We start from the raw sequence: 13,167 nt of genomic DNA on the forward strand, positions 1-13,167 counted from the left end.
GGCAAAAAGGGTGCTTATTACGTGGCCGTTTTCAGTATTGTCCGATCGAGGCTACATGAGGAGCAGCGAAGGCTATTCACAGTTAGTTGTACTGTGACAGTCGCCGAGTGTGTTATCAACAGTTCTCACAGCAGCATCTTGCGAGCAGAGTTGGAATCTAGCCAGCGGCGTGTTACGAGTGAAAGTGTGTAATTCAGGGAGACTTGTATAGCTCCCGCGTTATTAGTACGTGAAGACAAGTGAAGATGGTGTTAAGAGACTTTGTTGTAGGGTTTGTAAAGTGTGGAAACCCGTAATATTGTGATAATTAATTGTAGCCGTTATTTGTAGATTGTTAAATAAACCAATTAACCATCTCTACGGCGTCTTCTGTAACGAAACACGTTACAATATATTTTGGGAACTTTTGGATAGCACCAAGTATCTTCTGGTATTGTAAATGGTATGAGGGCCAATGGGCAACAATGATAGACATTCTGTCTGAGAACAGCAAGAAAGGATACCCAAAGTCAGTTACAGAGCTCTTAAGGTTAGAAGAAAAAAGATTTGTGTAAGGTGTCTGTTACTTCATAAACAACATTCCTATATATATTTAAAAACAGATATATAAGAAAAGAAGAAATAAATGTACAAATTAATAATAGTGCACTCTCAGATTTAAGTTAATACACATATTAAGAATGCTTATAAGAATGTGTTACACAGGGCCGGATGGACACTGCCCGGGCCTTTTATGTATTAACATTTATCTTTCACAATAAAGGAATTTTTTTTTAACAAATGAAATATGTTGAGATCACATGTTTACTTGATGGTTCCATGCTTTTTTCAGTCTGTGGTTTTAGTTGTTTTACTGTGAATATATCATAGTTGAGTGGTGGTATTTTGCTTTTATAATAAAGTTATATTTTCATTATATATTTCTGAGTTTATAGTATATATAGTCAGTTATTTTACTTCTTTAACTACACAATGACTGGTTCAAGCTCTAGGTTAGATGACTCTAACATGCTGGAATATTTAGATACAATTAACAGTGATAGTGACTTATTCTGGAAAATGACACTTATGATACAAGTGAAGATGTCACAACCCCAGCTGCAGATGCAACAAGGCTCTGCATGGAGAACGTTTTTTTTTAATTGCTAGTGGGGTGGGACTAAGTCCCTTGCACTGAGGCCACTTCTGGCCTATTGTACCGGCCCCAAATGATAGGTGAGGGTGATTGTGGAGCAATTGGTGGAATGAAGATTGGTAGGGGAAACCGAAGTACTTGGGGAAAACCTGCACCATCGCCACTTTGTCCACCACAAATCCCACTTGACCAGACCCGGGATCGAACCCGGGCTGCCACGGTGGGAAGCCAATGACCAACTGCTTGAGCTATGGTGCAGCCCAGAATGCTTCCTTAAACACAGGTGTTAGAAGGCAAAAGGTATGTGTATACACTTTTACGTAATGTGATGTAGTTCCTGCATAAAACTTATTCAAAATTTACATAAAAATATTCTTCCTTACAGGCTTGGTGAGAAGAAGACCAAAGAGAAAATTTTATTTTTTTTTTGCCTAAAGTATGTACATCGTAAATTTCTATATTTAATTCTTTCAGTTTTTATTTCTTTTCAAATTATTTTTGGTGTTAGCATTTCTAAGCTATTTTTGTTTAAATCTGCTGTTTATAGTGAATAAGTATTTTTTTTCACATCTTTTTGACTAAAATTGTATTCTTGGTGAATTTTTGAAGTGAGATTTGTTAACTGAGCCAAATTTGTCTGAGTGTTCTAGGCCAGGTACTTGGAAAATAGGCTGAGTGTGAAAGGGTTAATATAGTGTTAATGAGCATTTCAGTACAGAACTCTTGAGTCCAAAATGTTGCAGAGGTAGTTCTTCTGTTGAGTCACTATTGCTCATATAGTACTTTATTCTACTTATGTCTATGTTAACATTATTTGAAATTATTTACTAAACTATATAGACCAATCAAAAAATATTTTACTAGCATGAAGAAACTGTCTCTCCCCAATACATGATCAGTTTGTCATTCAGTAACATAACATGAATGAAAGTCACTGCACATGCCGAGCTCAGATTTGGAAAATTTATCACAGCCAGGATCTCCACAAGTAAAAATTATACACGTAAACTTTTTTAGAAATGACATAAATAACTGTCTGGAAGAGAAAACATCAGTGACTTTGTGCGCATTTAATTCCTTAATGTACATTCAGATATGATAAGGTAAGTACAAGATGTGAAATACCACATTTGATGATGTGTATGACAACTCACAATTTCAGATATAATTTTCATTGTTATATCAAAATCTTTTAGTGGCAAAATATGCAAAGTGATATTTTTTGGCACATGTAATTGTAAATAATTAAGAAAAAGACGAAAGAAAGAAAGAAAGAAAAAAGGGTAAAAACAAGATGAAAAAACTCATTGTACACCAGCAAATACAGCATCTGCTTGTGATTATATATTCCTTACAGTTTTGAAACTGTTTTAAACTTACCCCTCCAAGTACACACGCGCCCTATAAGCAGCAAGATGTGCGTAATATGTAGGGGCTGGGTAGGAAACACTGCGTGTGCAACGTGAGAACATATGACATAAGTAGTATGAAATTTCTTCAATTTCGTCTTCTGTCATATCATCATCATCATTCCACAACAAACGATATTTGGTAGGTCTGCTAACACCCTGAAAAAAAGAATTAAACTTCAGAGATACATATTTATTTGTATTCCCAATCAGCAGTGCATCAGTCACATTAGATGTTATCTGAGTGTCCTTGTAACCTGACAGTTATGCAAGCCATTTTGTTTCAAGTAGATCAGATGTTCCATTTAGTTTTGATAACCAGCTTCGAGATACAGCATGTTGCTGTCTTGCGATGTTTAGTAAGGTTGCTAAAGGAGCGAAGAATTTGCGATAAATTCTGTTCTAAGTAGGGAAAACAGCTTCTGAAACCCACATGTTGGATTAAGTGTGCAGTGATGATGCCTCAAGTCAAATGATCACCTATGTATGCTTCACACATTTCAAAAATGGAAGAACTTCAATGAATAACGATGAGCATTCTAGCTGACCTTCAACTTCAACACCCGAACCTCTGATCGTCCACATGAAAGACTTCCATGGAAATCATCTGTTGACTGTCTGAGAAGCTGCAGAAGAGGCTGGAATATCCATTGGTTCACATCACAAAATTCAAATGGAATATTTAGGAATGCATTAGGTATCAGCAAAATCTGTGCCAAGATTCTCAACTGATGACCAGAAACTGTAAGATTTCCCATCTGTCAATATCTCCTCCAAATGTCATTACTGGTGATGATGTGGATGATGCTGAACCCAAACACCAATCCTCACATTGGAAAAGTCCTGCTTTGCCTTGTCCCAAGAAAGCATGACAGGTGCACTTGTGCATGGAAGCAATGCTGCTTGTTCTTTTTTTCGATCATTGAGGCACTGTGCATTATGAATTCACTCCTGAAGGTCAGATAATTAATCAAGACTTCTATCTGGTGGTTCTGAGACCTCTGTGGGATGCGGTACGAAGAAAATGACCCAAAATGTGGACTGTAGGCAGCTGGCTTCTCCATCACATTAATGTTCACACAGTGTTCTCAATTAGAGAATTCTTGGAAAAACATTCCATTCCTATCCTTCCACAACGCCATTCACCTGACTTTTATATACATTCCCTAAACTCAAAATTATCTTAAAGGAAGATTTCAGACAGTGAAAGACATCAATGATGTCACGAATGACTTCACACAAACATCCTTTGAACAGTGCTTCAAAACTGGAAAAGGCAGAGGGGGAGGTGCGCTGTTGTGCCAGTGGACTATTTTCAAGGGGATAATATTGAACAAGCTCTAAGCAGAAAAAGATGCAGCTGTGACTAGAGGATTGGAGTGCAGGAAGCTGAAGAACCTCCCTCAGTAGAGGCCTTTGCCAGGAAACAGCTAGTGGAGAGTGTAATAGGCTGAGGACACTAGTCTGTGTCAGTGATCTGTGAAGTGTAGTTCCAAGCAAGTGTACACATGTGGTCAATAAATCCATTCACCAATCCATACCCCATCTACAGTCACACCCCTAAAATGTGACATTATTTAGAGACAATTTTCAGGAAATCTTTGAACACCCCCTCTTATGTAAATTGCTAAGTTTCAAGGTTACATGTAAATGACTATCTACATAAACCACAGTAAGTGAAGATGGTCATTTACAAGATGTAACCTTGGTAATACACTGATCACAGTGGCTGCACTGTCTAAGACATGAACCATCTTCACCCGCTCGTACACTTGGATCGTGGGTTTGCATCCCACTCAAGGCATGGATGTCTGTGTGCATTTATTCTATATGTATTGTTCTTTGTGCAGGAAGTGGCCTTGCGAAGGGCTGATCCCCCACCCAAGGAGTCGCACTGACTGTGTACAGATTAAGAAACTGAAAAAGTGGCCAAGGTCCACAAGGGATGTAGAGCCACAGATAGATAGAACCTTGGTAACATATACATGATTTCAATAAAGATTCAAGTTTCAAGGCATGCAGTCCATTACTCACGGTAGTTGTTGAATTTCAGATAGCTGAATGTGAATATAAAATTTTATACCATATTTGCGTGAATATAATCAATACCTGAATTTTAATAGAACAATAAAATAATTAACAGCATTTCATTTGTAAGCTGTACCATAATTTCTAAATTAATCTTTCAAGCACCAGTCACATTTAAACACTTTTTATGTTCAAAAGGCATTGCTGGTTACAGCAATATTGTAACAATCACAACAGACATGCTGCCACACTCTGGTTCCTAGTCTCACAAAGCCACACCTAACATCAGTCGTGCCATTATTGTAGCCAATGGCTGAACAGAAAACTTGGTGCTCTACTTTGGCAATGCTGCATGCTTTCATTGGGCATATAACCAGTACAGTGAAGTCAATACTTCATGACGTGAATTATAATCACATTTCATACAGAATCTTGTCAATAAAGAAAAAATGACTGGAGAGTTAACATGCAGTTTGGGACACAAAACATTGTAGTAAGGGATAATTTTAGAGATGCAGACACGGAGTGGAGAATAATATTGAAAAACATCTCTAATACACCGTGTGTATTCAATAGACTTAAAGACATTGTGTAACAGCAGTTGTGATGAACCTTCATGTCACATAAAAGCAGAAAATTTCTTGTACTGCTGGGCAACTATCAACTTATGAAGACTCTATAGCACACAGTGAGTTACATAGTTAGCTGGTTGGTTAAACAGTTACAGTTGCCTAATTAATTTGATTTTGACTTTTCTCATAGAAGCATACCTGGATGCTGGCATGGGAAACCAGATAAAAGTCCACTTCAGTTGGGTGAGTAATTTCACGATCAACCACAGTACCAGCTGGAACATTCCTATTTCTCCCATCTGCATCCTCATCTCTTGGAAAGAACCGAGTGTGGTGACGTTTCTGCACCACCAGGAATGTCACTTTAGGTTTAAATTCTTGATCCAAAGAAGAACAAGCACGTCGAATTGCATTCAACTCGCTGTTCAAAACCTGTTTAATGTAATACATATATTAGTTTTACATTCTGCTAAGTGACAATGCTTTCTGGTTTTAACATCTTCAGGACCAGCCACATTTTAAGAAAACAGTTGCTTACAGAAAAAAGTTAACTGCAAAACTAAACCACCTACCTGATAGACTTGAAAGGATTCTGACGATGGTGTATGCTGTACAGAACTATTAGGCTTATTTTGGACTCTATCCATCGTCTGGTATATAGAAGACAAAAAAACCACAAAGTTTCGGACACTGGATCTGTCTCCGTCCTCAGGTGGATGGGACAGGATAACCCAGTGATTGAGACTAGCTCTTTCTAATGGGCCCAACTGAGTAGGTTTATCCTGCCCCACCCACCTGAGGATGGAGACAGATCCAGTCTCTGAAACTTTGTGGTTTTTTGGCTTATATATACCAGACAATGGATAGAGTCCAAAATAAGCCTAATAGTTCCGTATGGCATACCTAATCTATTTGAAGACCACATGTCAGGGGAACATACAACAGACATTTTTGACTACATAACCACACAGTTTGTCATCAGTCTTATGCAAATAACTTAAATATTCTCATTAATTCCATTGCCACTGCTTACTTATGGCTATCACAATCATCCCAGTTATATGTATACAGATCAGAAACACTATCTGCAAGTAACTAATTCCTTACTTATTTTGACAATGACATAATCAGTTCTTTCACAGTCTCATTTTGGTGCGACCTAAAACTCAAGTCTCTAAATTTCTTGCACACATGCCATACACTAGGTAACAGTGGACCCAGAAACAATCAATAGCATCTATAAGACCAGTCACAAAAAAAGTAAACAGTTTAAATGTTACTGAAACTTGACACCTGGGGATACATGTTTTCCACCACCAGTCTCTGATATGTTAAAACTGGAATGTCAAAATATATACTACAGAAAATAACATTCCAACATGTACAGTGTGAAGCATGAGGGACATAATGTTGGGGTGCAGAGTCAGTGCATGGGAGAGGTGGGTCACATGCCAGCATGAGCACAGCTTTCGTTTACTGAAGTTTCCACTCATGTTCAAAAAATGGAGTGTGCCTCATTTCTTGCATATGCATTCAACTTTGTAGAAATATAACATGTATCAAATGTTGGTTACAAGGCAAAGAGGAGGCAGATCTGTTGAGTGTCACTGTAAGCTAGAAGCTGCAGACAGACATTGTGATTGGTGAAACAGTGTGTACAGTGCAGGTTGCAGTGATAAGATGGAAGAGAATAGCGCAGCAGTATACACTGACAAAACAGTTAACAAGAATAAAACGGTATCAAGAATGTTAGTGAAAAAATAACTGCTCCAAAATAAGATAAACATTACAACTGGTGTCATAATTGGGATGGACGATGGATTCTGCTCTGCAGGTGGTTTTGGAGCAGTGAAATAAGGAAGAACCAACTGGCAGTGGCTCACTGGTCGCAATACAAACCCAAGGGCCTAGGTGAGAGGCAAGTAGCTACAATAACCTGCAGTGGCTGTTGACCTGTTGGTCCACCAGACCCTTTTTGAGTTGCCTGAGGATTCATTCACAGGAAGGGCCATGACCTAAAACAGTACCTCTTTACAGGTGGCAGAGGTCGCTCAATGAAGCCCATAACCAGGCCCCGAAACTAGAGGCTGTGAAGGTGTCAGCTGAGCCTCTGGTGAAGCTGTGGGAGGTAAGGGCTAAAGCCCCCATGACAACATGGTCACTAGTTACAGACTACTACAGGATCTGTATGTTGGCAATGCTGGGATGTTGGTCACTTCAGGAGAGACTGTCTGGCCAGGACTTTGAAAACGAGTAAGGGCTGCTGTGAAGAGGGAGCAGTTGATATCATTACCTACTTCACACCCAAATTACTGGCCAAGAGGTGTGATGACAGGCCAACAGCCATGGGCTAGATAGTGGACAAGCTATGCCATAAAACCCTCAACACCCTTCCATCTGTGATTACTGACAGACACACAATCACCGCAGGGCTGCCCGAGAGGAAGCCAAGTCAGATGTTCGATCTGTAAAAGTGTGTCCATGGAGACCCTTCCTGTGTTGAAGGAGGCACTGGTGGAGTTGTACAGAAGTCTCAAAACATCTCCAAGTTTTGAGCTGTTGGCTGGTCAGCCAGCTGAGGTACAGGGAAAGAGGAGACCACCGAGAAACAGTGTAACATTCCTTGTACTCACTCTCCCCTTTGCTATTTCCAACTTTCATGACTGGGGAACATTGAAAACGTTGCTTGATTTCATCTAATTCATAAGTATCTTCGGGCATGTTATACACATTTAAATATGTTGGCTAAAGTTGCAGTATTTATACAGGGGGGGGTCTGTATCAAATATTCCAACTGTTCTTTGCTAGGCAACGTTTCGGTAAACACCACCTGAAAGCCGGAATAGCAACAAACAAGCAGAAGTTCGCTTGGTAGGCAATGGCTAGCTAAAACTCATTCTCATGCCAACAAATATTCAGCAAAGGTTTCTCTGGATATGAGGAATTTTGGAATCACCAGGCATTTCTGCTACGATGGATACAGGGGACCAATAGCTTCTATTCAGTCCTCCTGAACTTATACAAGAGGGTTCATTTGTGAATTCAATTCATTCATTTGTAATAGAATTGAGAAGACAGTTCAGTAGGTGAAGTGTTAACCAGGTAAGATTCATTACTGAGCAACAACTAGCAAGCAGAGAATGAAGACTTTATTTTGTGTGCTACAGTTAGAGTAATCTGTAGAGTGTCACAGTTCGGCAGATAAGTTCATATGTGTTTCACTATACTCACACTGTTGTTTGGCATCTAACTTTTTTTCTTTTGAGTACATTATTATGAGTATCTTCTTCTAACAGCTTTCCCTTCCTTTACTCTCTCATATATGCAGCATGATTATTACAAGAGGATAGCTTATCAGTGCATGACATTATATGCTGGCAGCCTGCCTATAGCATTGCACTGAATTAGCTGTATTTGTTACAAATGGTCATAACTCCTAAACTGTAAGCAACGGACCAAAACGGACTGCATTTTTAAGAAGCTTGCATTTATAATTTCACTTGTAATATGTCCACATCCACCTATGTGCTTCACTGAGCACATTGCCAAGGTAATAAAGCCAACAACAGAACTTCAGTTACTTAGTAGTATAAATAATTACAAATTGTTATAATTTCTGTTACTTATGGCTTCATTCCATTTGTAACCTCGTATAATGTTCTCAACATTTAAAAACTGGAAGAGGATAATATTAAAATGGAATTTAGAACAGGATGTAAAAACGTGGACTGCTTCAACTGTCTCAAGACACACAAAGATGAACTTTTCCAAACTCCATTACGAATCTCTGAGTGTTACATAAGTATGACACTCACAGAGCAGCTGAATAATCATCATATTTCAAAGAAGACCTTAGTACAATGGAATTGGTACACACATCAAGATTTCTGTAAGTCAAATTCTGAATATTTCATCACCAAATACAATAACTAACAAGTACAATACTGTGTTTAATTTTAAAAAACAAACCAAGCATGAAAATATCAAGGTAACATTCCTACTGTGACTATGTATAACGCCTCGAAGACAAATACTGAGCATGGAAGTAAGGCTCCAGACATTCTTAACTTGAGAACTAAGTGGGGGGAAGTGGTGGCCTGGATGTGGGATTGAAGAAATGGCTTCAATTGCTGTCATCAAGCTCACACAAAAATAAGCAACAAATAAACTCAATATATTGATTTCTACACTCCATGTTAAGTCCATAATCTTACCTGTGCAAACTGTCCTTCACTTACACCATCTCGAAAAAATATTATCCTCTCTGGTTTGTAGTTAGTGCTTTTATAAAAGAAGCGTAACTGTTCTTTCATAATATTTTCCAGGTCTTCAATGATCTCTACCCTTGGAGGCTGTAATCTAATGCGGACGTTGTACATGAATGCCTTTGGGTCATGGCTGGCACTTACCTACAGCATTAAAGTACAGAAATCAGTTGACACAATCCTGGTACAAGCACAATATTCATTTGCCTATATTGCATGTTTCAGCCTATTGTAACCATCATCAGGTACAAAGAGCCTTTACAATTACCCTTCCTTCCATCTGCTGTACCTCCCTACACTGGCCAGTGCTCTGAAGCTTGTCGTTCGAGGTGAACGTCTTATCCCGCATGATGTCTTTCATTGTATCGAATAGAGCAGAGTTGCTAGGGGCAAGATTGGGCGAGTATGGCGGATGAGGCAGAACGGTGTTCCTTAGAGCACCCTGGGTGGCAATGGTCTGCCGACTGCCATGTGGCCGCGCTTTGTCATGTTGGAGAAGAACGCTGTGCCCCCATTTTCCGTGGTGGCATTGCTGAATGCATCGGTGGACTTGGCACAGTGAACTGCAGTACCAATCACTGTCGTTGGTCATATTGGGGGGCAGCCAATCCAACAGAAGGATCCCTTCCTGATCCAAGAACACAGTCACCATTTGCTTCTGGACGAAGAGTCCCAGTCGTGACTTCTTGGGAGGAGGGCTCCCAGCGTGCTTCCACTCCATGGACTGGCGTTTCTTTTCTGGAGTCTCATGCCGGAACCATGATTAGACGCTCAAAGAACTCCACCGGATCTGCGCTATACAGCTGTAGCAACTGTTGGCATGTCTCCACATGCTTCTGCTTCTGCACAATGGCGAGAGATTGGAGCACCCATTGAGCACAGACCTTTTTCATCTTCAAGTCCTGATGGATGATGCTGTGCAGTGTTCCGCATGACAAACCTGTTGTGTTCTCTAGTTCATTGAAAGTGATGAGCCTGTTCTCCAGTATCAAGTCGGACACAGGCTGGGTACTGTCTGGTGTGCATGCAGTTGCTGGATGCCCACTGCTTTTGCCTTTTTCCGCAGTCCTTGCCGTCTTTGAACTCCACTATCCAGCGAAACACGGTTCTGTGACTTGGTGCTGCTTCCCCACATACGACTGCTAACCTTGTGTGAATGTGTGAAGCAGTCACTCTTTCCCTCCAGAGAAACCACGCAGTCCACCATTGCCCATGATTGTCTGAGTGTTGTCCACAACTGCACCTGTGCACCGCCATGAATGACGCAGCACTGTTCGACCTGTGTGCAGTAGCAATGTCATCTCGTGGCCATAGGCGGCACTACAGTGTCTTCCCATATACACTGGCTCGCATTTGACACTGCTACTTTTCTGGAGTTTTGGAGGGAGTGTTAATCATTTTTCAATGACCTAAATAAAATATATAAAGACTACTTTATGGATTATAACATTCTTATATTGGACTGAGGTTAGGACAACGGTGCCTGCACAATAGGGGGGAAAACCCTCCGTGGCTTTAGTCTGCAAGTGATAACGTTAAGAAAAATTAAGTAGTATGAGAAAAAAGTGCATTTTCAATCTTTTCCACATAATTAATAATAATTATTATATAACAATAATTCATTGTGCTCATAACTATTTATGCGCAAAATTCAAATTTCGGGAACTTTGGGATTGAACCATGTACATGCCTTACAAATCTTATCTTCCTTGATCTGATAATCCTAATAATGTTTGGTGAAGAACACAAATTATGAAAATCCTCATTACACATTTTCTTCACCATCCAGTAACTTCCTCCCTCTGAGAACCAAACAGTCTCAATGCCCTGTTCCCCAAAACCTTCAATTTATGTCATTAACTTAGGATGAAATATCCATACAAAACTACAGGGAAAATTATAGTTTTGCACACTTTGTGATTCTTAATTCTTTATTTATAAAACAGGAAGACAAAAGATTCTCAAGCCAATGGTAACAAGAATTCCCCAATTAGTACCAATTTTAATTTGTCATTCCTAAATATTTCAACTTTGCTACATTTTTAATTAGCTCTCTTTACATTATGATTTGCCCTGCATTCTGATGACAAGAAATGGACATCATTTAGCTTCTCTGTATTCACTTGTAGACCAGTCTCTTTACTAGTGCCTGAGAGAGCTTCTTATGTTCTTGTCTGGTAAATTATAATCATCAGCATATAGTGAAAGGTGATGTCTCCCACTGAATTTCAGTTCCTTACAGTTTCCTTGAACCTTTCTAGGGGCATATTCTAAAACGAAGTTGAGAGATTCCTGATACTCATTTCTGTTAGAAGCTGAGGTGACCTCAGGCTGGAAGGATTAGGTCAACTGAAAACTCCAATGGCCTCATCGAGAAATGAACCTGTAACCTTCCAGCTAGGAAATGGATAGGACACAGACTTACCTATATGAATTTTAAAATACATTTCATTTAAGGACACAGACTTACCTATATGAATTTTATAATACATTTCATTTAAACACTCAAATAATTTCATGCATATACCACATTCAATAAGAATGCTAAGTACAGTCTTTCTGGGTTGTAACATCATGCTTGGCTCTCTCTGAACTACATGCCATTACAATGAAGACTGTACTCTTCACAGTTGTCACTAGGAGAACCTCAAATCCAAAAACAAGAATGTTATTCATTAGTTCACTTTTAATTGAATCTGAGGCTTTCTTGAAGCCTCTGAATAGCCTCATCCCTTTAAGTCCAAATATTGGCCTAACAACTTTCAAAAACTAGTAATGTATTACACTTATTCAAAGCTGTGGGTTAAGAGAAAAGACCCTTGCAGCAGCCACTTTTAAACAAAATTAATTCTTTACTTTTCCAGCTGAAGTTTTCTAGCATAAACTCCACCCTCTTTCCCTTGCACCTCTCCATAATACCTTAGTCAAGTTCAAAACCTGTACATAGCAGCTGATGTATTTCCTCCACTGCTGTTCACTGGCCCCTGTTACACTGTACACATACTTCTGCATGCTTGGAAGTAGTTATTATGAGGCCCTTCAGCATACTATAACATTAGTTTGAAACTTGGATGATAATATGAAAGTCATAAGAATGAAGGAATCTGTATATTAAAAAGCGCCCTGTGTCCATGATCACATATTAGCAAAGACATTTAACATATGGATTCTTGCCTCATGGATGCTGCATCATTATGAAATGTTCTTCAAAGGTAGGGTCATGGTTTCATAAAATACAGAACTGGAACAATTTTATGTGTGCAAAATATATAGTAAAACTTGGTTATAGCAACATCGGTTTCTGCGACACCTTGTCTATTGCGTCAAATATTCAATGGTACGAACTAATTCCTCATAAAGCTACTGTTTTTATACCTTGCTTAGTACGACATGCACAAATCCATCAAACGTGTATGTAACGTCATTTTCATTCCTGAATTTCTGTTATCGTGGGAAAGTTCGATGTGTCTGCCCACCTTCACTTTCTCTACTTGCTGACGTGAATGTCCTGGAAGAATACGACCGCGGGCTGCAAGAGGAGCGTGGGTTTTATGCGAAAACAAGGGTGTGGGGTGGGACTGCGTGAATAGTGCAAGAGGACGCGGCAGGTTGTTAACTGCATTCCTTTCCTAGAATCTCGTCTAACAGGACCTCACATTGTCTACTTACCCTATAGTGTTCCTGCCTAAACCCAGAGAAGTGCAGTAGCAAAAACATGGCAATGAAAAGGAAAGTTTTAAGCATTGAAGAGAAAGTTA

General features: G+C 39.4%; 1 protein-coding gene across 3 annotated transcripts in view; it reads right to left on the minus strand.

Moving 5' to 3' along the window:
* Positions 1 to 13,167, minus strand: part of LOC111871784 (protein argonaute-3) — a 32,907-nt gene that overhangs the window by 5,119 nt on the left and 14,621 nt on the right. For all 3 annotated transcript variants that reach the window (XM_023865109.2, XM_023865108.2, XM_033754410.1), the window contains exons 6-8: positions 9,359 to 9,553; positions 5,343 to 5,576; positions 2,516 to 2,703 (exon numbers count right to left, since the gene is read on the minus strand). In XM_023865109.2, coding sequence (XP_023720877.1) covers positions 2,516 to 2,703; positions 5,343 to 5,576; positions 9,359 to 9,553 — 617 coding nt within the window. The remainder of the gene's footprint in view (positions 1 to 2,515; positions 2,704 to 5,342; positions 5,577 to 9,358; positions 9,554 to 13,167) is intronic.

Source organism: Cryptotermes secundus, unplaced genomic scaffold (genome assembly GCF_002891405.2).
Source record: "Cryptotermes secundus unplaced genomic scaffold, Csec_1.0 scaffold846, whole genome shotgun sequence".
NCBI lineage: Eukaryota > Metazoa > Arthropoda > Insecta > Blattodea > Kalotermitidae > Cryptotermes > Cryptotermes secundus.